This window comes from Zophobas morio, unplaced genomic scaffold, assembly GCF_036711695.1.
Source record: "Zophobas morio isolate AGI-343-1 ecotype UQ-CSIRO unplaced genomic scaffold, CSIRO_AGI_Zmor_V1 ptg000008l, whole genome shotgun sequence".
NCBI lineage: Eukaryota > Metazoa > Arthropoda > Insecta > Coleoptera > Tenebrionidae > Zophobas > Zophobas morio.
Window position 1 is genome coordinate 365,276 of NW_026972113.1, and position 23,773 is coordinate 389,048.

The 23,773-nt window shown below is 36.8% G+C and overlaps 1 protein-coding gene and 1 long non-coding RNA gene across 5 annotated transcripts in view; one reads left to right on the forward strand and one right to left on the reverse strand.

The window, feature by feature from the left end:
* Nucleotides 1–23,773, forward strand: part of LOC135124947 (uncharacterized) — a 132,832-nt gene that overhangs the window by 85,985 nt on the left and 23,074 nt on the right. For all 4 annotated transcript variants that reach the window (XM_064050173.1, XM_064050175.1, XM_064050176.1 and 1 more), the window contains 3 exons: nt 9,143–9,254; nt 19,529–19,635; nt 19,822–19,907. In XM_064050173.1, the coding sequence (XP_063906243.1) occupies nt 9,143–9,254; nt 19,529–19,635; nt 19,822–19,907 (305 nt within the window). The remainder of the gene's footprint in view (nt 1–9,142; nt 9,255–19,528; nt 19,636–19,821; nt 19,908–23,773) is intronic.
* On the reverse strand, nt 232–1,221 carry LOC135124952 (uncharacterized). The gene is made up of 3 exons (XR_010279849.1): nt 1,135–1,221; nt 924–1,070; nt 232–827 (listed from the first exon to the last, which is right to left on the reverse strand). It is a non-coding gene; the product is annotated as an uncharacterized LOC135124952 (long non-coding RNA).

Genomic DNA, 23,773 nt, shown 5'->3' on the forward strand with positions numbered 1-23,773 from the left:
AAGTCAGGACAAACTCAACGTTAATTGATGCTCTATGCCATTAGTAGATGTTATTTTATGTCATTAGGGGCGACTTGCTTCTAGTTTGTTATTCGATACTGTGCTTTGATTCGTGAACTTCCTAAACCTTCCACACTGCTTTGTGAGATTTAATAACTCTGGTTTAAATGTACTTAATTAAAATTGTTATAGTCTTTTTGGATACAAAAATAACGTTCTTAGTATACGCACGACACGCAGAAAAATCAAAGTCGCTATATTATCCTCGGTTTCCGGCAAGTTCGAGCCCTTCGTTGCCACCTCGAAAAATAATTTCATCCATGTCGGGATCCGTGAAGACCTTCCCTAACCTCGTTCCGCTATTTTCCTTCGAAACGTTGGAATATTTTGGATTGAGGAGCGCCGTTCCCTCTCCTTCGGGTGCACTTAAAGCAAAATTGGAAAACTATATTTTCGTCTTCGAGTTTTTTCGAACGTTATTAGATCTTGTCGGGTGTATGTAACTTTTAAACTCCATTTCCCGGCAACCCCTTTGCATGCATCCGATGCAGATAAGTCGCTTTTTGCCTGAAATTGCGTCGGATCGATCGCGTTTGGGGCATTTCGGGAGAGCCCTCCACACAACCGCCACGTGACAGGACGTTTGCTCTCTTCGCGGTCATTCCTGGTAATGATATCGCTCCCACAGGTCACGACCAGTCTGCGAACCTTAACTAAGAACAGGTCAACTTGGGGTAATTGTTGCAGCACATAATAGGTTCCGTTGCGTGGGACGGTGCATGGTGGCGGCGTTGATTCCCCCAAATGCGGGATTAGTTGTGTTGTGGCTGTCGGGATCGATACAGCATGGTTTATTGAGATTATAAGCGAGGAAGTAACAGTGGGAGAGAATAATTTATCTGAGGTAAATTTAGTTATTGTACCTTTTGTTGTCCTGCTTTCGCGTTGCATGGAGGATTTTCTCTGAAGGCGGTTTTGGAAGTTATTTCTTGCGGCTTGTTGTTAGTTGATTCCATCGGAGTGAAGCAGAATGTATCGAGTGTGGTTCGTAAGACTTCCCATTGTGTGAACTAAATGAAATATAGGAAATCTCTCACAACTTCGCATTAAGTACAGATTCCACGGAGAATTTACCTTCTTAGCCCACTCAATACCTTCAAGATACAATGGACTTGTTATCTAACTTAATTGACAAGTCTATAGACGTCTGCGGCGGTTTTTTCGGACGTAACTTCAACTCAAGTGTCAAATTTCACAAGTTGTGCCAACGCCCGTTACGTCTACGTCAGAACTACCTGTTCAAAACCGCGTAGAGGCAGTGATGTTCATAATGGATTACACAAGAATAGTGCGAGCGTTATTATCCTGCTGATTTACGGAAAGTCTCATGTTTCAAGTTGGTTCACGCTTAATATCACATAAACGTAATAAACATCATCTAATTAAACAGCGCACATACAGATTACGTAAATACGTCGGACTAGTAAACATAATAAGGTTGGTGGAAAGTTAAGCTTTTGGCAATGCTGTTACTCCATAGTGACAATTAGAATTTATTTGTGTTTGCACAAATGAGGAATTAAATTCCCGTTGGAATTACGAGTTTCGGGATAACAAGACTGTGCTAAAATATCTCTTGGAATTTATTTGAAGTTCTACCTTTCAAACTGAACATTAGATGAGTCAAACAAATAAGTGGACTTTTTTCAAAGTTGCAATTCAACGTTTTCAAATACCCGGGAGCGTGTCCTTCCGGGACCAAATAAAATAAGCACTACTTACGGGTAAACGATCGTTTCGTACATTAAGACGTCGATTTCCAAAAGCCAGAAATGACAATTACATACCTCATGCGACCATAATGACTTAGAAGGTTTTAACACTGAGTGTAATTAAATATAATTGGTTCCGATAAATTCATATTTTTTCTTTGACGAAACAATAGGAGGAAATTTTACAAGTATTGCTTCATGCATACGCTTTCACTTGGTTGCATTTTTGAGTGGAACCTGTGGAAGTACAAGGTTCCACGGCCCAGTTACACCATGTCAATTTGGTTCACATGTAATTGACCGGTCTCGATTGCGACGTTCGCGATCCATCCAGAGGAATGTATAGGTTTAATGGAGGTCACCGTCGGGAACGATTATCATTCAGTCGAGTCGAGTCCAGAGAATGTTGAGAGAAGCCAGTCAATTTGTGCCGGAATTATGTTGTACATAATCACTCTGTAATAAGTCGTTTAAAATCGAATTATTACGAAATAAATTGTTTACCCACGCTGATTTTTACATTACGATCAACGTAACAATATTTAATTCTAGAACAGTTTATTTACTTGTGTTAAAAATGCAAAAAATACGTACGGTGGTGTTTGCCTCTCATATAAAACAAATAATAAAAATCGATAAAATATTGGCGGAATACGCTCAAAGTGGTTGCAAAATGCGAATTGCACTCAACTAGAAATTATTTTACTTGAAATTAAACACAAAGCCGGGTGAAACAAGTTACAACTGCGAAAACAAAAAAAAAATCGATTCAAAAGCTGGAAATGCAGTTTTCGCCCTTTATGAAATTCGTTCCAGCAAGCGGTATTAGCGTGTGTAATAAGAACACTGAAGCACTTTTCATTTTGAACCCTTCAAAACTCGCATGGAAAATAAAATCAGAACTCTGTTGAAACATTCTGGTATAACTAGCTGAGCTTTTAAAATAGGTGACATTATAATTTTATGACATTACTAAAACGGAAAACGTAATGCTTGCAACACTTTCAGTTACCCTTTTAGTTTTTGTGCGAGCGACCATTTTCCGAGCGAAAATATCGGAAGGAAGTTATGAGAGCCCATCAATCTTCCAAGGACACTATTCATCAAACACTTACTTCCACATATTCCGGAGACTTTGCAATAATCTGATAAAACCCCCATCCAACTGTAGCAAATTACTTTCAATCTCCACGGGCCAAGGTTCCGATATCTCGTCGCGGAATTTCGATGATTGTTTTATTGATTGAAAGAAATGATGCGAATTCCCCTCATTAAACCTTCCACTAAATTTTATTCTTATTTGATTCACGACACAAAAAGGGTGTGATCATCGCCGGCCAACCCCACACGAGACGACGTAATTTACAAGAGGCAGAGAGAACACGTTAGGTGAACCGTAACAATTTAATACCACGCATTCCATCCCTTCTGAAAATATTTTCAGTACAACCTGTGTGCTTTGAAAATGTTTATTTTTATTAGGGTTGGCGCGGTTCGTGAATGTGGGGATGAATTCATCATTTTCGCCCGAATGTCGTTAGGGATTCTGTGGGAAGAAAATTGCGTTTAACCTGACCTGGCCTATATAAAAAACAAAGGTTTACTATTTTTAACGAGGGTTGTATAGGCAGTGGTTTTGATTGCAAACCTGCTGCGTATTCGGGGTAGAAATATTATTGGAAAAGCGTAATTGGGGAAAACTGTTGCTGTTTTTGTTGTTCGTTTCTTTCAGCGTTGTTTTTATTTATTCAAATTTAAATAAATACATTTTTAGTTAAATAACGTCTTCAAGTTTAAGTTTTTCTGTACGTTGCTCGTGCCTCGTTGGTGCTAACAGCACATCAAATTACAAATTCGTGATCAGTCACAAAAAAATATAAACTACCCCAGTCGGAAACAACCGGATCCAGAGGAAGACCAAGAGAAAAGTGGATAGATGAGGTTCTAAGAGTGTAGAATTTATGGAGATTGATAATTGGAGAAGAAGAAACGAGGACTGACGAGCCTGAAGAGACATCGTGCAGAGAAAGCTAAGAAAGGCCCGAGATTTTAAGAGCGGGACGCGAAAGAATCTAAAGACGGAATTCATTTCCCCTAACACGGGATAAAAAAAACATCCACGAAACGACGTTATTCCGCCTGGAAGTAAGAACTAGAACCTAAGTCATCTTATTTCAACCATTTCGTTCTTTAAATTTAATCTGTGAAAATCGTTTAGTATTGAAAGGACAAACCTTTGATATTCTGATTGTACTCAATGAAGGTTTTGGATTTAGATTCAGATCACGATGTATTAGAAAAGTTTCCCATTTAAAAACAATATAGTAATCGTAGTGGACAATGCAAAATTTGAACCCCCTTGTCCTGAGGACATTAACTTCAACAAATTCATGACATTCATGCTTGGCTTCGTCAGTAAATAAGATTCGTTGGGGCATTTTTAACAAATCCTTAATTTATATTCCTGTAATGATCTCCGATGAATATCGCTTTCTAGATGCTCAAATTCGCATGACTTATTCATTCCCGTGACTGCGTTAAAATAAAGCTATTGATCATTATTGTTCTATACAATAATACGGAGATCATCCTCGTACTTTGACCTTTTCGTTTCATTAATTCCCATCTTTATCACCGGCTTTTGTTAACTTTTGGCCCCATTCCGATTTTTTTTCCATTATCGTAAATGGTAGAAATTGGTTGGTCGCAGTTCTCGTTCGATCACGTCAACTTCTTTTGCAAAATATTATTAATTTCCTTTCATTACATTTTATTTCCGCGCTTTAAACTCATTGTGACAGACGAATAACTGACTTGTCAATTTCATATTCCACGAACTTGACGTCTCTTGTGTAGCTCCGGCAGCTGCGTTTTTAGCGAATTTCATTTCCTTCATGGCGTCGACTTCGCAGGTACGTTTGGCTTTTTATTTGTGGGTGAATAAGAAGAGCTTCAAAGTTGTAAACAAAATTCTTACCGTTTTTGTTATTATTATTATAATATTGTGTGTGTGCTAGATCTCGTCAAAACCGCCTGGGTCTTCATCATTTGTGGGCTTTTTATTGTTTGATAAGTTAGCACAAACTGCGCATCCACACAGAACACTCCTCCAAGCGCACACAGCAGCTTTCGCTTCCCGATGATTTATTCCAGATAACTAACTTCTTCACCGAAGTTATATATCAAACGTAGGTTAGCGGTGCTAGTGATAGCCTTCGGGGATTGCGTAAGCTGCTAGTTGCAGCTGAGAAGGCCGAAACTGGGTTGGAGAAGCCATAAATTCCGTTTGAGGTGATATTTTAATCGTAGCGCCGAAACATTTTCCCTTGAAAGAAAAAAACTGCTTGAAAATTCCTTTTCATCTTCTCGTACAGGTGGTAGCCTCCGAGACGAAACCTCAGCGAATAGTTAGTGGGTGAATAAAAATCGATCGCGGCAGGTGGTCACAGTCTGTTAGGGTCGACGGGAGAGAGGGCCTTTCATACGCCGTCAAGCAGTCGGCTTAGATTGTGTCTATTTTTTATTAGCTTATTTTGTTTTATCATCTGGGTTTGACGGCGGGGGCTATGGAATGGTAAATTGGCATGTTTGTCTGTCTGGGGGCTTTTACCTGGATTCCGTGTAATTAACTTGGAATAGGGGAGAAATTTGTCGGCGCCTGTTGGATTCGTGCTAATGTCGTTAATGGAGAGCGGGGTTTCGGGGTAGTGGAGAGTGTCGGTAAGATACTGCGGTTTTTTGGCGCTTTTTTTCGTCGTTTTGGGGATGCAGCGTAAGCTAGATTATTATGCAAGAACTTGAAGTGCTTTTGAATTTTTATTTTGCGAGAAAAGCGCTTTCATTACTTGAGACAAAGGTTGAAATTATATTTTATTAGATACAATCAGTCTTGTACATTTTTTTCTCAAAAAATAACAACTAGCACTAATTAAAAAAGCTAGAGTATGAAAAAGTAGGACCCATTTCTATATGTCGCCTGTCGTGTGTTGGTAATAAAACGAGACAAATAATCTCCGAAATTATTGTAACTACATATATACGGCACAAGAGTTTATCGCCAACAGCTTTACTTTAGGGTAAGCATTTCCTGTCTGACGCAGAGGTGTGTTTCTATGTAAAAGTATTCTCATTATCTCGCCATCTCACAATCGTGTACCAGATAGACCCATGTCGCCGTTCAGACGGGGCCAGACACCTACTTCTTCGTTTATGTGCGATTACGGAAATATTATCCGGGCCAACCAACCGGTTAACATGCAACCATTAAACTTATAAACTATTCACTAATAGTGGATCCGTCCCTTTTTTGCTCAGTAACGAAGAATACGAGAAATTCTACATAATAAATAATGCATGAATATTCAACAATCACTAAATGCTCAAGTTTGCCTCCACTTTTATCGACTGCGTGTTTATTATTAATTTGTAGATACTGTTATTCTAGCAAAGTTATTGCAGTTTCAAAATTTAATACCTTTTACAAAGTACGTTGTGAAACAAAGTAGTCTCATGTGTTCACAGATATGTCAACGGTATAATTATAATTAATATCATTTAGGAAAAATTGGTCTAAAGAGTTTAGACAGTACTTCCCTCGCTGTCGGAAACTTGACGACTGCATGCCTATTGTGTTTTTTTTCTCATTACATTTTTGTAGTGGGAATTTAAAAAAAAATTGCGATGACGTCATCAACATTTTTGCAAGGACACGTATATCAGTTGGGATAGATGTAGTGTAATACTAAGAATAAAATTATTATATTCTCAAATTTTCGGGAAAATGAATTGGGTCGTTTGAATATTGATTTGTAATAATCAATAAAATAACGAAACAATTTACTCACGTATACCTACGTATCAGAGGCAACTGAAAATCGTGTATGTATAAACATTGTTAATTTAAGATGACAGGCGTAACAGCATACGTGAGAGCCAAACACAGAAACTGTAAACAAAACGACCGTCGGTTTTATTGCTTCGACTTCCGCTTATTATATAAAACATTGGGTTTTATTTTAATTCTTGACGGTGAAATTCACAATTGGTTGATTATAAACATGTCTATTTCACATTCGCGGAATCAAGTGAACGCATAAAACAAATGCAGGTCTGTAATGTTAAAGTCGATGTAAATAAGCGTGCTACCCTTATGTTTCAACCGAGTTTTTCCTTTAACAAATTTTGTGTCTACCAAATTGGGTTGGTTGGGGTGTAATACTAATAATAAGTGTTGCCTTTAATTTAATCAATAAAATAAATTGACTTCATTAATTTTTTTGAACCACCTCTTAAGAAAATCTAAAAAATATGAATGGAATGATAAATCACAAGTACAAACTCATCATATTGTTTGCATTTTAGATAGGATTTATTCAGCAAAATTTAAGGGTGACGTCATCAATTTTTTTAGGAGGGATGAACAAATACATTTTGAACAAAAGTTTACCATGCTTATAATAACTTTAAAATATTCCCAAGATATCAAAGCATTCGGTTTTGTAATTCCTGATTAAATCGATAAAATAAATTCACGCCTTCATTAATTTTTTTGAGTCACCCTGCATATGCAAATCCAAAAATATGAATGGAATGATAAATCACAAGTACAGACTCATCATATTTTGTACATTTTAGATACGATTTATTCGGAAAACTTTTGAGCTGACGTCATCAGTTTTTTGTAAAGATAACCAAATATATTTTGACTAAAAATTTATTATGCTCTTTATAACCTTAAAACATCTGCAAGATTTCAAAGCATTCGGTTTTGTAGTTCCTGATTAAATCAATAAAATAAATTTACGCATTCATTAATTTTTTTGAGTCACTCTGTATATGCAAATCCAAAAAATATGAATGGAGTGATAAATGACAAGTACAGGCTCATCATATTTTGTACATTTTAGATATGATTTATTCGGCAAACTTTCGAGCTGACGTCATCAAGTTTTTGGAGGGGATAAGCAAATATATTTTGACTAAACATTTATTATGCTCTTTATGACCTTAAAACATCTGCAAGATTTCAGAGCATTCGGTTTTGTAGTTATTGATTAAATCAATAAAATATATTTACGCATTCATTAATTTTTTTGAGTCACCCTGTATATGCAAATCCAAAAAATATTAATGGAGTGATAGTTCACAAGTACAGACTCATCATATTTTGTACATTTTAGATATGATTTATTCCACAAACTTTTGAGCTGACGTCATCAAGTTTTTGGAGGGGATAAGCAAATATTTTTTGACTAAAGATTTATGATGCTCTTTATAGCCTTAAAACATCTGCAACATTTCAAAGCATTCTGGTTAGCAGATTAAAAATTAAATTTCAAAATGTTGTTCTATAATTTTGATTTTTTTTCCAAAAATCTGGACGTTTCGGGTGAAAAGTCGATTCAGAGTTGTAAACTACATGTGTAGGACTATGTTATTTTATACAATTGAAAACCCATTTACTATGTACAATTTTGAAGTGACGTCATCGCTTTAGTGGTGGGGATGATTCGACAAATTTTGGTTAGCGTTTTACCATCTACATGACATTCTTAATATAAGTACAAAATTTCACAACAATCGGTCGAGTACTTTCGGAGATTATCTGTCTAATAAAAATCCGTGACAACAGACGGACAGACGGACAGACGGACAGACGGACGGACAGACGGACAGACGGACAGACGGACAGACGGACAGACAGACGGAAATGGGAGACCTATTTCTTCGTCTTCTAGGGGTCATGAAAGATCGAGAAAACGTAAAAGTAGAGAGTCGGCCGACGGACTCGATTACAATACTTCCTTTGCTTACGCTCGGGAAGTAAAAAAGCGCTCCGACCCTGCATTCTTGTTCTTAAACTTTCGTAAAATGTAATTCTTTTAGTCGAGTCTCAGTAATAGTAGTCGTGAAATCTAAAGCTTACAATGTTACATTTTTAAAGCGCACTAATGTGTAATAACGAGATGCTATCTATTCAAGCGCTTCCATTTCACTGTGTTTTTATGACTCTTTCGTTGAAGGCAAGAACAATATTCATTCGTATTCCAATTCGTTTGTAATGTGTTAAGAGTTCCCCATTTTGTGCTTTTCGAGTGATGTCGTTGTTTTAAAATGTCGATTTCGCCCTTGGGATTTAAAAATGTAAAAATAGATACAATATGTTGCCTAAAACAAATTTTATGAAGTTCGGTGCACAATTTTAATAATCTCATTGACAACACTGTTCGTGATAAAAAAGTTATAATAATAATACAAAAAAATTGTATCAGGTTTACTCGTTATATATTTAGTACAATATAGCGCGGATTCATTTCACCTATAGGCAGCCAACTATACAGCACCGCTAAACCAGACTTTTCTATTTCCAGTGGCCAGTTCCCGTGGAGGCGGCGGGGCACCGAAAGTTTGGGCTCGTCACCTGGGCTTCCTCGGAAGGTCTTCTCTCAACCATCCGAAACGTCCCACACCGCCCCCGTTACGGTGAGTAGTTTTATTTATGCGTTAGAGGCGTTCAACTCATCAAGATCAAACCGCTTTTTATCAAAGCATCGCGACTCTCGAGTGATTTATTATGTGCCATCTCCAAAGTCGACTCAAGCCTTTAGAAAAATGATAAAGTAAAGGGGGCAGACCTGACAGCCGGATAGGGCAAATCACCCCCTGCGTGGCGCCTGTTGATATCTCGATCTGACAGAAGTTAAATTAAAGATACAATTGGCTCAAGTGCTTGGCGTTTCATTAAAGTGAAGCAGGAAAAAGGTAAAGCAACCGGAAATGAGCCAGTTTTAACGAGAAGTTTTAAAGCTTGGCGGTCTTCAAACGCTGAGCACGGGCGTAATCGTTCTATTTTGAAATAGGTGTTTATCGGGAGGTTGTTCAAGCATTATTGGCCTAAATAGGGTATAAAATTTTATTATGCGACAAATACGGTGTGCGGAGAATAAGATCTGCCACTTTAATGGTGGCTACACGACCTAATATTACTCGGTACAAAGGGATAAGTTCCCCCTCAAAGCGTGGGTGTTTCTCCGGGGCAAAGATTTAGGTTCATAATCCTCTTGTCTCGTTATTATTTCCTACAGTTTTACAACAGGTTGTAAGTGGACTGAACCTTGACCGAGAATATTCCTCATAATACGAGGACAATACAATCCAAGTTTCGTCATTTAGTTCTCCATTCATTCATACTAATCCGAAAGTAAAGACGGGATTGGGACTTTTTATGATCCTCCTTTATTATGATCATCCAGTTTTTTCATTAGCCGACCTGTCCTAGCGTCGGCGATAAATTTTTCAAACAGTACAGTGGCGGAAAATCTCTCCGCCCCCTTCGAATTTTACGATCCATAAAAACAAACGAACTTACAAAAAGTCCCACACAACGAAACTCAAAAATTGTTAAAATAAAAAATAAGCAGATACCGATAAATTTGTATTACGACTTCGGCACTTACCGTAAACGGAATTTATATTGACGCGAAATAAAATCCCGAAGCGATAAAACAAGAAGGACGTAAAACTCATCCGTCTTGCGTAAAAAGGTTAATTTAAAACGCCACCTCGAACTTGTAAGTTATTGGCAGCTAGAGACGTTGGATGCACCGCAAAACTGCCGTTTAAATATTGTAAAAGTAAATTCGCGGCTAGATAAAGTCCGGTTAAAATGGCTCCTGGGAACGTGCTTTACTTTAATCCAGGGTTTAAATGTTGTAGGAGGATTTTAAAGGTAAACTTTACAAGGCTGGCGGCATTAAAATGTTTTAGTTGCTTTGTTGCGTGTCTAATTAATAATGCTGTACATGCACGAGCTGTTAATAATTCTTCAATAGTGATGTATCGTCGGCTCACTAACTATTGACTCGCGTTAGCCGAGTCTGATATATACAACTCCGATATTGCGTTTTATGAGTTGCGAAAGTGACGGTTTTCGTTTACGCCGTAATATTTGTTTATCGTTTGTAAGAAAAGCAAGATATCAGCCGTTCTAAATAAAGTGGGTGATATATTTCACCCCTATCTTGCACCTCGATTTACGTAAGCTGTTGAGGGTATCAAGAGTTTATTTCGGTCGTTCAATAATGTACTTGCTGGAAATTGCACTTCTCGTGCTCCCTTTTTTCTTCGTTACTTGGCTGACAAGCCGAAGTTGGAGTTGAAATTCATGTTTTATTACTTTCAGAGAAATGTCGCACTGTTCTAACAAATGGCAATTGCTCTTACTAACGAAAGGTTAAAAGGAAAATAAAAAACATGCGAGTGAATAATGAACATATTATAGTCGGATGTGAGAAATTAATTTAACTTTATCCATACCGGTCACGTCTGCTCACTTTTCAACCTGCATCCGTTTGAAATTCTCTAAAGCGGATTGTACATTTACTTCCGGCATTTTCATTCTTGCCTAGTAGTCAAGAAAATTTGACAGTTAACATCCCTGTGCTCATATTTATGTCGTCTCGATAAGAGATCGGCCTCGACATTTTCAGTCTGCATGTAGGAAAGTTGAATTTCTTCGTTTTAGCTAGAAGTCCGAAGTTTCAAGTTTGCTATATTTTTCCAATTGTACGTGTTCGGGTCACATGACGCGGAGTTAAAACGATCAACTTTTTTTGACTTTTTGATTATGAACCTGAAAATTTTTGTAATGTATTTCAAATTAATTTGGGTTTTTTTATGTTTTGTTTACCCAACTTGACAAGTGGAAATATCGAACAGATAAAAGCAGAGTTTAATGATATAGGTATTGAGTACTGTACAAAAAAATTGATCGGAAATTATTTCAACATGTCGACGAGGATGGGATTCGAACTCACGCGCAGAAAATGAACGCTCCACTTGTCTTAAACATTTTTGTAAAGTAATTGTGATTTAAAATCAAACCGCATTCATAAACTACAAGTGTGGATATGTATTATTTTATAAAATGTAAATGATATGTACAAAATATTGAAAGATTTTTTTAGTTATTTGATTTTTCAAGGTCTTGCGATTTTTCAAATCTTGCATTTTCCGATTTTCAATTTTTCGAATTTTTAAATTTTAGGTTTTTCACGTTTTAGTTGTTTCGATTTCTCAAGTTTTCGATTTTTGGCTTCTCGTTTTTAGATTTTTCAATTTTTCAATTTTTCGGAATTAATCTTTCAGCTTTTCGATGTTTCGAATTATCGCCTCTCGTTTTTAGATTTTCTAGTTTTTCAATTTTCCGGAATAATTTTTTCAATTTTTCAACGTTTTATTTTTTGGATTTATGTATATATTTAAATTTTTCGATTTTTCATTGTTTTATTTTTTGGCGTTTCTAAATTTTTGGATTTTTCGTCTTTCCGATTTCTTGATTTCTAAATTTTTCGATTTCTCAAATTTTCAATGTTTAAATTTTGGGTTTTTCAATTTTAGTATTTTTCAATAAGCAACCACATCGAGAAAACGTGAAACTGGCTAATGCTGCGGAAGTTAAACATGGAAGGAAAAGTCATCCGTTATAGCAGTGGTTCGCAAACTTTTTTTATTGATGGCACCCTAAAATATTAAACAAGATTTGGCGGCACCCCGCCAAGAACAGTTTTAATTGTGACTAATTTATTATCAAAAACACTTTATCACATGATTGTATAATATGTAATTGATGTTAAGATTGATTTATAAATATTTGTTCTCCATAATTTAAGCTTGTCTTTTATAGCCAACATTTTTTCACCGGAGGTTAAAATATTTTCATTTCTACCTTGCATACTTGAATTTACATATTTTATTTTAGTGTATTTAAGTTTAATATGCTAGTTTTGAACACCAAACGTGGTCTTGAAGGAGGTCAAAAAATTGTTCAATATTTTCTGATTCAAAAAACGTTTATATCTGTTTTCTTAAAGAAGAACACGGCCTTTAGATAGCCATCTTACTTCAGTATGAAGAAAGTTAACATGTTCAGAACACATTTTCCATTACTGAACAGTTGTACGATATTAATAAAATCAGATCATCAATTACTATTTTTTAAAGTTGGTTTTGTGCTTATATTTATTAAAATCATCATAAAATTTTCACGGCACCCTCTTGGGAGTTCCGCGGCGCCCCAGTGTGCCGCGGCACCCAGTTCGCGAACCACTGCGTTATAGGGTCATTTTTTAATTTTCCACGAAATACCGAGTGTGATTTGTTTGCCGATTTATTAGTAAGATGATCTTAAACTACTGAACGAATTGCTTGTTAGTTCTAGATGTAGTTAAGATTATCACAAGAATGATAACCTAAATTTGCCTACTTCAAAAAAATGTATTACGTCAGCTGAAGTGTTCTATTACCCGAGTAAGGGCGCTAACCCTTACAAGATTTGTCACTAAACTTGAATATTATATACAACGAAATATTAGACACCCAGTGCATTTCATTCAAATTTTGTTCATATCCAAACTTCTCTTGTCATAATTTTTGTGTTAAAAATTCCGAACAAAATTGTACCCTGCTCCGAAACTGCAGACAATTACTCAGACGTCAGTCGTAGGTGCCGAACAAAAAATTTTAATAAACGCCCTGTGTGTTTGATAAATAAAAGATCAAAGTTTGTAATGAAGAAATCTGAACGCGCCGAATTTTTTTACAACCACTCTCGAGACTAAAACCTCATTACGTACTTACTTTGTTTCATATAAATCTAATACCACAAAAAGTAAATAAAAGTGAAGTGTTTTGTTCGTTTCAGACATGCCTCAGACAGTTGCTAAAGGCATTATATATAAGAGCGGGATTTGGTAATTGGTACCATTTAGTATAAGATGCAGGAGCCCTATTTTGTTATCGTTCAGGCTAATGCAAATACGGTAGATAGAAATCTGTTATTAAACAATAATTTTATTTATCATTTACGTTTATTGACCCGAGTAACTAAATGGTGCTGTCAATCGTGCTTACAAAAAAATTAATAAAGGCTCTATTTTGTTAGACAAATAAAAGATCAAAGAATGAAATGAAAAAAATCTAAAGACATGTTGAAATTTTTTACAACCAATTTCGAGACTAAAGTCTCATTACATACGTACTTTGGTTTGTGCAAATTTTATACTACAAAGGGTAATAAAGTAAATGTTTTGTTCGTTTCAGACATTCTTTAGAGAACAGCTAAAGGCACTACATGTAAAACCGATGTCTAATAATTGGTACATTTTAAGACAACATGGAGGATTTCTATTTTGTAATCATTCATTGGATAGAAAATTTACTACTTATTATTATTCGACTATAGTTAAATTCATTACAGAATAGTACGTCCCTGTTCGACAGTTGGCGACCGCCTGGGTACAATAATATTTGTTTTCTACATATGTGAGCCATCTAGGGTCCAGTAGTTAAAGAATAATAATATACAGTGCTATTTATTTCTGTATTTATGCGTCCGACCCTTCCGTTATAATCCAAATGAAAATGATCCACATGCGTGTGTTAGGGCGTGAACGTAAATGAATCAACAGAAAAGTAACAAGTGGAAACGTCACAAACAAACAGCTTTAATCGGGGTACAATTTACGACCACTGCAAGTGACAGTGGTCACCGGATCCGAACCATAAATCCACACGTCCATAACAGCCAGTATGGAAATAGCTTCGCTCTCCCTTGGAGGAAATTCTCTCAGTTTAATAGAAAAAAAAAAACCCGAACAGATATATTCCGGTATTTTCACGGTGGAAAGACACACGCCGTTAAAGCCCGGGGAGAGAGAAAGAGAGACAGACAGAGAGAAAAGGAGATTACGCGAATTACACGGAAAAGATGCATTATAAGAATTTTCCAGCAAATTTACGAGGAGAATTTTTTCTTTGCAACGTCACGTGAACCGTGAAAATTGAAGGAATGTGCGCAAGAGAGGGATTAAATCACTTTATGAAGTAATACGGAAACATAAAGCTGCTTCAAACAATGTATAATTTTATACGCGAAATTCTTTGATTCGCGCTGAATAATGTAAAGATTTCCCGTTTTGCCTTTTCACTCGCTTAAACGTAACAAATCTTAAGTTCATTGTCATCTGAAGCCGTCCTCGATCCGTCCCCCGATAAAAGTGACTTTTTTAATTGTGTTTTATCGTTCGAGGATGCACGTACTTCGCTACTTACCTAAATACATAATTTGATTGACGACCCGATCCGCTACGTCGGGCATTTTACCATCCTGCGAATGGTAACAGTTGCTCCGATGCAACTATTGTAAGCTTGAACCAAAAAAAAAATAATTAATTGTTTGGTGTTTTTCTGTGCGATTATTTCGCGAGCGGCGTCTGGGAAAGAGCAAAACTACGCCGGCTCGGTCGCTTATGAGTGGAATAACTGTCACAAGTGAGAAGAATGATCATCTACTACAGTGTGAGTTGCAAAACTGGCGCTCTGTGTGGATGTAACTGAGTTGTGTCGGGTTAAATTAATTATGTATGGTGTTTGGAGGGCGTGCAGGGTGAGTCCACGTTTTGGTATTTTAGAAACGGTGATTTCAGTCGGTTTTAATCAGATCGAGATGCAATGGTAATGAGAGAGGCGACATCTCCAAATCGATGCTAGACTTCACACAACGTGAGACGTTTCGGGTGAATGCGGATTTTCAGGTGTCAGAAGTCGCTGCACAACTTATCTTTACGTTGCATTCAGCTATTTGCATCAAACCGTATAATTACAGGAATTACCATTGTTAATTCGGTTATTAATAATGCGATTTTAATGTCAAATCTAATTTTGCAGCGCGGTGGCACGTCAGAACCGGGAAATGGTAAATGGAAGTGGAGGATCTGGTAACAATATTAAATTGTTATTCGGGGTTGTAATCATTATAGGGCTGTTTGCCTTGCTTCTAAATTTTCGCACTTGGTTAACTCTAAAGTCCCCTTTTGGTTCCTTGTATGTGCTATTTTTAATTAATAAAGAGATATTATTTAGAAAACATCTCTGTGATAATTTCTTTGTTGCGCGAAGGCAAGATTTCGAACAATTCTGAAGGAAATTGGATTCTATTGTAAATAAATAAATACAATAAAATAAAAACGTTTCTCTGTTAAATATTCCCTAGGGCTTTTATTCTTTTTCTATACTCCACAACTCCTGCGAAAGAAAATTTGGACCGAAGAGCTGAATTCCGGTTATTGCTATAGCTGTGTCATTGCTTTTGTAGGTCTCCAACGTAGTGAATATTTAAGTAGAGTGTATATTTATGAGTAGCCATTTCAGGCCCATATTCAGTATTTATTACTCGAAATTTCATTTTGTGTCTTAATAATGTTTGGCAGCTATTTTTGAAATTTTTGAAATAAAACTAAAACCTGTTTAGTGGAGGACAGTAGTTTCTAAAGAATGAAACAATTAGCAGTAGTTAATTATGGTCATAAAGTTACAGACATTCTTTTACCTTTCGGATTTCTATGTACTTACGATAAGAATTAGCAAACTCGAAATAGCAGCAAAATAACTACCAAACAATAAATTTCCAAGTATTCATGTAACAAACACAACCCGTCGATATAGTTTCAATGATGGCATCGATTTTTTTATGGAATCAACCACATTAATCGGAAATCTCGGGTTTTAAGCAAAATAGCAGCATTTTTATCATTGTTTCCTTCTCAAAAATGGTAAAAGAAACAATCGTATTAATCCTCGCAACTATAAATTACAATACCCACCTCAATAACAAGTCAATCCATGCTTCAACACAATCCAATAACAACGATATCAGCTCGCACACATTCGTTATCCGTTAATTTAGTACCAGCCTTCAATCCAGACTCCCCCTTTCCAATTAGAAATTTATTAGCACGACAGTATCGATTCAACAGGGTGTTGTATAACGCAACGGTCTTCACAATTAGAGCATTTTATGGCCAATTAGGAAGCTAGACGAATTTCACCATCTGAAAATCACGAGGACGCTTAGCCTAAACGCGAAACGACAACGATTTGTTTTGTGGATATGGAACGAGCAACACCGCTAATGAAATTCCGCCAAACGGTTAACGACTTCCTATTTTCTGGAACTCCTTATCTCATATCTGCAATTCTTGGAGTCGCGTATCCGGTTAAAGATTAATTGCAAGAAGCGAAAACGTCGTACGACGTTCCGGTTTAAAATTGCACAGTGTAAGATCTGCGCTTGAGGGATTAGCGCAAAATTTCGCGAAAGTAAGCTGGCGTTAACGATCACGCGATTGTGGAATCCGTGGCACGGCAGGTTTAGGTTTTTAGGTTTCGTGACCCGGGATAAGCGTGCAACGCGTCCTGAGTAGTCGCGAACTGTACGTTACATTATTTTTAGGAGTAATTTAGGTATCTATTATTAAATTAAAACAATCAATAACTGATTTAAGTTTGAAGTTTAGTTATTTTTCAGTACCTGCAGCCTCTCGTTACTTGCTATAGGCAACTAATCGATAAACTTAATGAGCGCTTTTGTGTAAACTTAAAACGCCGACTTGGCGATTATTCAACTTCCTAATTGTACACCTAGCTCGCGGTGGCTCATTTCCAGTTCTAACCTTTCGTAATGGGGCAAATTGAAATTGATCAGTCCATCCTCATCATAACAATACACCGATCGATCAATAAGCTAAGTTCGTTAGCGGTAGGAACTAATAGTTCTGTTCCGCACACGACATTTATGGATTAACGAGAGACGACTTAATCATCTCTCATTAAAGTCGTATTATAGGGGTGATTTCGTGGACTGTAATGGCATGTTATTGATGAGTTTAATAATTTTAGGTCGTGCCCGCACGACGTGGAGCACCTGTTTTTCGAAAACATAGAAGGTGTGAAGCAAATTATTTAATAAAATCCCTGTTTCACCCCCAATTCGAATCAGATTAATTGGAAAATTGTGATGCAAATTTAGACAAGAGTGGGAACGTTGTGTGCCACTTTTGGCTGAACGTGGCTGTGAGCAATCTTCCCATTAATGTGGTCGGAAAAGGCTGTAATTTCATGCACATGATGAAATGCAGGGATGTCTCAGATAAAACATACTTCAGTATATTTGTGGTATTTACGTAATGGAACGTGGCGGCCTAACTATAAAACCTCGCATTACCAAACTCGAATTTTACGTCAAAAATATAGGTTTTGCGTTAGAAGTGTCCTGGGCCCATAACCTATTTCAGGACAACGAAACAGACGAGAACTACTAATTGGCACACACTACATCACAAATATACATATAAAACACACGCCGTGGTATGTCTACAGAGAAGGGAATGAGCATGGCGGCACCGAGTATAGACATAACGTCGGCGTAGGCGACGGAACTATCGTGATCCGGGACTCGCACGTTGGTGCATAGCTGGCGCTCCAACACTTCCCTTCGAGTCACGGCTTTCGCTGACCATTGGCGGCCCGCTAGCGCTCCTATTCCACCAAGGACGTAAACTCATCATTTGTTTAGATCCACTCGCGCTTTTCAACACTTGCGATGACACTTGTCCTGGACCCATAACCTGTTAAAGGGCAGCGAAACACACTACTGTAGGGTTATAAACAACGATTTTTACAAAAATACACCTACGAGGTTTTATATTTAGACCGACCATGTTTATCTAAAAACAAATAGTCTTAGGGTATTAAAGACTCGAACACAACTAACACAACTATCAGCTTGACGACTAATTGTTAAGATTAACCAACCATAGTTTCTAAGATAGTTACGTCGTTGTCCCATCGCCCGTGCCACGGTCCGTCCCTTCCACCTCCAAGTTCGAAAGCACGAAATCACAGAACTGCACAACATTCAAACGTAAATAATTATCTATGTTTTAACTGGGACTCCCGTTCTTCTTCCGCTTCTCCCGTATCTATATCTACTGGACCACAGCGACTTTCCGCTTCTAGAGATCTCCCCCCGCTTAACAAAACCGGCGCCACAAGCAAACACCACATTAGCGTAACGTTTGTTTCTGACAGCTTTGATACGTCAAAAACGCAAGCATCACTCCACCGTGGCCGACTCTCCCGTATGGATCGTCCGCAAATTACAACGTGTCTATAAATGATTCTAGTGTCAAGGGCGACGCTGGAATTTCTTAATCAAACGATCTTTCCAACTTTCGTTGTTTAGTGTTCAAACTATAACAAAAAATGGGTTTTTGGCAAATGTCTAGACATTCAAATGAACTGGGAATGCTAACAAGGGCAAGTCGACAAAAAGATACAGATAACTTTATCTCAGCAATCAGCAGTATCCTACTGAAGCACTTTATACAGAAGAAATATTGTAAATGTAGCAAGATAGAGCTACAGCACATAAGCAGGTGCCACTTTGAATTCTTCAGAAGAACGTTATACCAATCAATAATTTTCGGAAGAGGTTATCCTACAAACCCTCCATACTCTCCTGACTTGATGCCATTGGATTTTTCAGTGGAATTTACTCTAGTTATGTGAATTACTGTACAGTTGAATGCTTATGGTTGACTGGCATGTCAACTGCAAAAAGCTCATATAAGTGTTTAATGTTTTCGATATGAAACCCCTGACAATGTATTTTGGGTTGCCTATTCGGCTCAGTTAGGCTCATTATCACTCGTGAATCACCCCTTTGTTGCAAAAAGCGGCACACTTTGTTTGAAATTTCAAAGCCGCCCTTGATACCAGAATCATTTATAGCCACTTTGTACATGCAGCATGTTTGAGCGCATCGTGACCCACCTGTCAAACCTGACGTGATTTTAGTGTGAATCGGAACCTCCACCGCCACGATCCGGAGTAACTAATCGCATTTTCCTGTTTCGCAGCCTCTACATGAAGGAGGGCGCAGGAGATCCCCCCTGGGCGGCCCAGTCCGTCGTCCGAAAGCGTCATCAACTCCACAACTACTAGAAGCTCCCGCCTCGGAGAACAGGTATCTGTTAATTATGATCAATTAAACGGCGGTTTGTTTGCTTTGCTACGCGAACGCGTTGCGGTAGAGTAAACAGACGAGGGTATCATTATTGATATAGTGTTACTCGTACTTGGCTTTAACGGTTATAAACATGTTTGAAGTCGGCGAGGTGGAGGGCGAGTAGTTTGAGATCTGTTGTTGCAGGAAGTGGACCGAAAAGACGGAACAGGAGAAAGAGACCCCACCTAATCCACCCAACCAGGAACCTCCACCCCGCAGGAATTTACGTGGTGAGTTCGTAGACTAACAATGAGGGACAGCGAGACGGAGATTATGGATGAGCGCGATATTGGGGGCGGGAATAGGGCGGCGGAGAAGGCTTTTGTTTACACGTAATAGCGAGCGAGTGGCACAATTAAAGGAACTTTTCCGGTCGGTATCACAATCGTGACGTATTTGCTAACCCAGTCCAAGCGTGCAACGCGCACTGAATTGATTGAAAATCGTCATGCATAAGATTAAAAACGGGAAACGGGAGTGCAAAATTTACATAAATACTTACTTTTGGAACAATAGATATAACTTTTTTTTTCTATATATAAATACACTCAGGAGACGTAAACGCGGCAAAAAACAAATCTAAATTTAAGATTCGTAACTAACATCATAAAACTGACCGTGTAATAAAATGACGTAAACAAATTTGGATTGGAGCGTTCCAAATCCCAGGGTGCAATAAAAATTAGGTAGTTTGTAATAAAAACGAGAAACCGACAATGCTGTTGTTTTGAAGAGCGCATCTGTTTGTGAAATTAACCAAACGGTTTGTTTGCTAAGCAACTCGAGAAAAGCCTTAAATTAGAAGAGAATAAAATTGGTGCTACTTTGTACGATGGTGTACTGTGAATCGATTCGCAACACTAAAGTCATGTATAAGATATTTTTATAACAGGCTAAGCGTGCAACGCGTCCTCATTTAGTTAACTAGTTAACAGTGTAGAGTTTTTGACCGAAATTATCGTCAAGCTGTAATTGTAAACACTTTTTAATTAGGAAATCCATCAAAAGAATGAAATTCTCTTTTGAAGGTTATATATAAATGTTTTAAGGCCACAGGGGACCAGAGGTGCGAGATTCTCTCATTCCCAGGAGGTGACTACGTTGCCTATAATTATTTCACTATAACAATATTGTCGTGTCTGGTTTGTACACAACGTATACATGTATTCGCAGAAGCGACATATTGCATACGTGAACAACTGCAACGTCACTTATATTAATTCAACGCTCAAACGCGAACGGAAGTACATACAAAAACACCACCAAGTGATCATTTTCTCGTGATAAAATGTCAGAGTTTGACGTTCAGACAGCTTATTCTTTTATTGTTATCAATTGTTGTCAAATTTTGTTATGTATATTAGAAATATCATGTAGATGGTTAAATGCTAACTAAAATTTGGCTAATCATCCCCACCAACAATTTGATGACGTCATTTCAATGAATAGTATTCTAAAATTATTTGAATGTTACACAAAAATATACTCATATACTTGTAATGTAACAAGTGCTACCCAAAAAATTTATCAACTGTGAAAAAATTCAATAAAGGTATTTGCACACCATTTTACGTCTCGAATTATTTACGAGTATGTGTGATATTAACTTTCGAGAGGTTCTCAGTCGCTGCGCATTTACTGTGCAAATCAACTATTCATTTCATCGTAAAGGGCACGGATGCACAAAACATCGAAGCTTCACATTCCAGATTAACTAAATGCACCGCTTCTCTCTCTTTCTGGGTGCTATTTTCGAGGAGGTGAGAAAATTCATTACCCTGTAATTAAAGCTGGAAGCGCAGCTTTAGTTTGTGTGGAAACCACTGTGTTTATTTATATCTAGAGAAATTTAAACGAAAAAAAAAACAGTGTTATGTCAGAGACGGATTCGGTAATGCATTTACTAAATTGAGTTCGTATTTTCGTTTTATTGTTAAGTTTTCGGCACTTTTGTTTGTTTTCAGTTGCCTATTTTACGTTCCTTCGAAGTATATACCTATTGGAAAGCACGCGCTATGAATATTTCATTTCCTCGCGAATTTATAGCACCATTGCATAGTAAATGCATAAATATTTACAAGATGTGCATTTCGTTGCACGTCGAACGTCGAAAGACTTGACAGTTCGCTGAAAGAAAAATAGGTGCCGATTTATTTAAAAAATGTAGACGAGAACTGACAAGAATATGTATGGTGGGCACGTAGTTATTTGACGATACGGTGCTGAAATAATAATGTAATAAAATAGTTACAGCACACGTTGATAGTTTTAACACATATCGAAGAGGTGCTTGTAGTTGTTGAATTAAGTGTAATGGTTGTTTGCCCGCTGCACCGTTTGAATAGCTCATCGCAGTAACAGGTTATGGGTCCAGAACACGTGTAGTCCGAGCAGAATCCGCAAACATCTTTGACAAGATTTCCTCAGCAGTCAGGAGTTCCTGTTTCAAGATGAAATTGAACAATGGGTCCAAAGTATTGACCAAAGGATATTACAGAACAGTTTTGAAATTTAAAAAGAGAGTGAACATGTGCCTTGAACAAAATGGTGAACATTTTCAATATTTACTGTGATGTTTAACCACAAAAAAATTTGTTTAATGAATTAGTCCAAACTGAGAGGCGGCACGTTTCCATGACCTACTTCGCCCCTATAATCATTTATAGAAACCCTGTATAAAATGATGGACAGTGGCGACGTCTACAAGTTCTTCGATTTAGTTGACAAGCCAAGTGTAATGGATGTATCACTTTTTTTGAAGTTATTGTAAGCATAATACATTGTTAATCAAAATGTATGCGTTTATTCTCCCCAAAAAATGACGTCATCTCAAAATTTTGGCGAATAAATTCCACCCAAAATGTGCAAAATATGATAAATCGAAAAATCGTAAAATTGGAGAGAAATTGAAAAGTTGAAAACTCTCAAAATCGATTATTAAAGAAATCGAAAAACTGAAAATTTAGAAACGCTAAATTGAAAAATAGTAAGATCGCAGAATCGAAAAATCAAAAAATCGAAAAATTGAAGGATCGAAATATTGAAAAAATCCAAAACTGAAATAGCGAAAAATTAGAAAATCCAAACATCGAAAACTTGGCAAATGAAAATTCCAAAAGTCGAAAAATCGAAAAATTGAGAAATTGAAAAAATGAATTATGTATTATAGAAAAATTAAAATATTGAAACATCGAAAAACCGAAACATGAAAAGATCGAGAAATCGAAAAATTGAAAAATCGAGAAATCGAAAAACAGAAAAATCGCAAAATCTAAAATTTAAAAAATCCAAAGGTCGAAACAAAATGTCGAAAAATTGAAGGATGGAAATACTGAGAAATTGCAAAACTAAAATAGCGAAAAATTGGGAAATCTAAAAACTGAAAAATCGAAACATCGAAAAATTGGCAAATAATGAGTTTTTACTTGTGATTTATCATTGCATTCATCTTTTTAGATTCACCTAAACAAGTGGCTCAAAAAATTAATGAATGAGTCAATTTATTTTATTGATTAAATCATGAACGGCTCGCCCCATTTTCCCAGAAAATTTTTGGAATGCAAGACTGTTATTTTTCAATTTCCCTTTTACACTAAATAAAATAAGTCAGTGAAATGATGAAAGGAGGTGGGCGGGACTAAATTTAGCTTTTTCCTAGTTCCAGTGACTACTCTTAATATTGTTCAGTTCAATCTTAGCAAGTTTTAGCCCCACCCACCCACCTTTTTTTTTTTCTTAAAGGATGTCATTTACCAAAATCAATCTTATCTTAAAACTGAAACATGAAATGATCAAGAAAACGGGAAATTGAAAAATCAAGAAATCAAAATTGATAATTTGAAAAATTTAAAATTGAAGAAAAGTCAAACAATCTAACAACTGAAAAATCAGAAATTGAAAAATCGGATAATCGAAACGTCGAAATCTCCTTAAATTGAGGAATCGAAAAATTGAATAATCGGAAAACCGAAAAACCCAGAAATTTAAAACCGGAAAAATTAACAAACCGTAAAATCTAAAACCGAGAAGTCGCAAATCAAAAAAATTGAAAAACATAAAAGTTAAAAATCCGGAAAACTGAAAACCAAGAATCGAA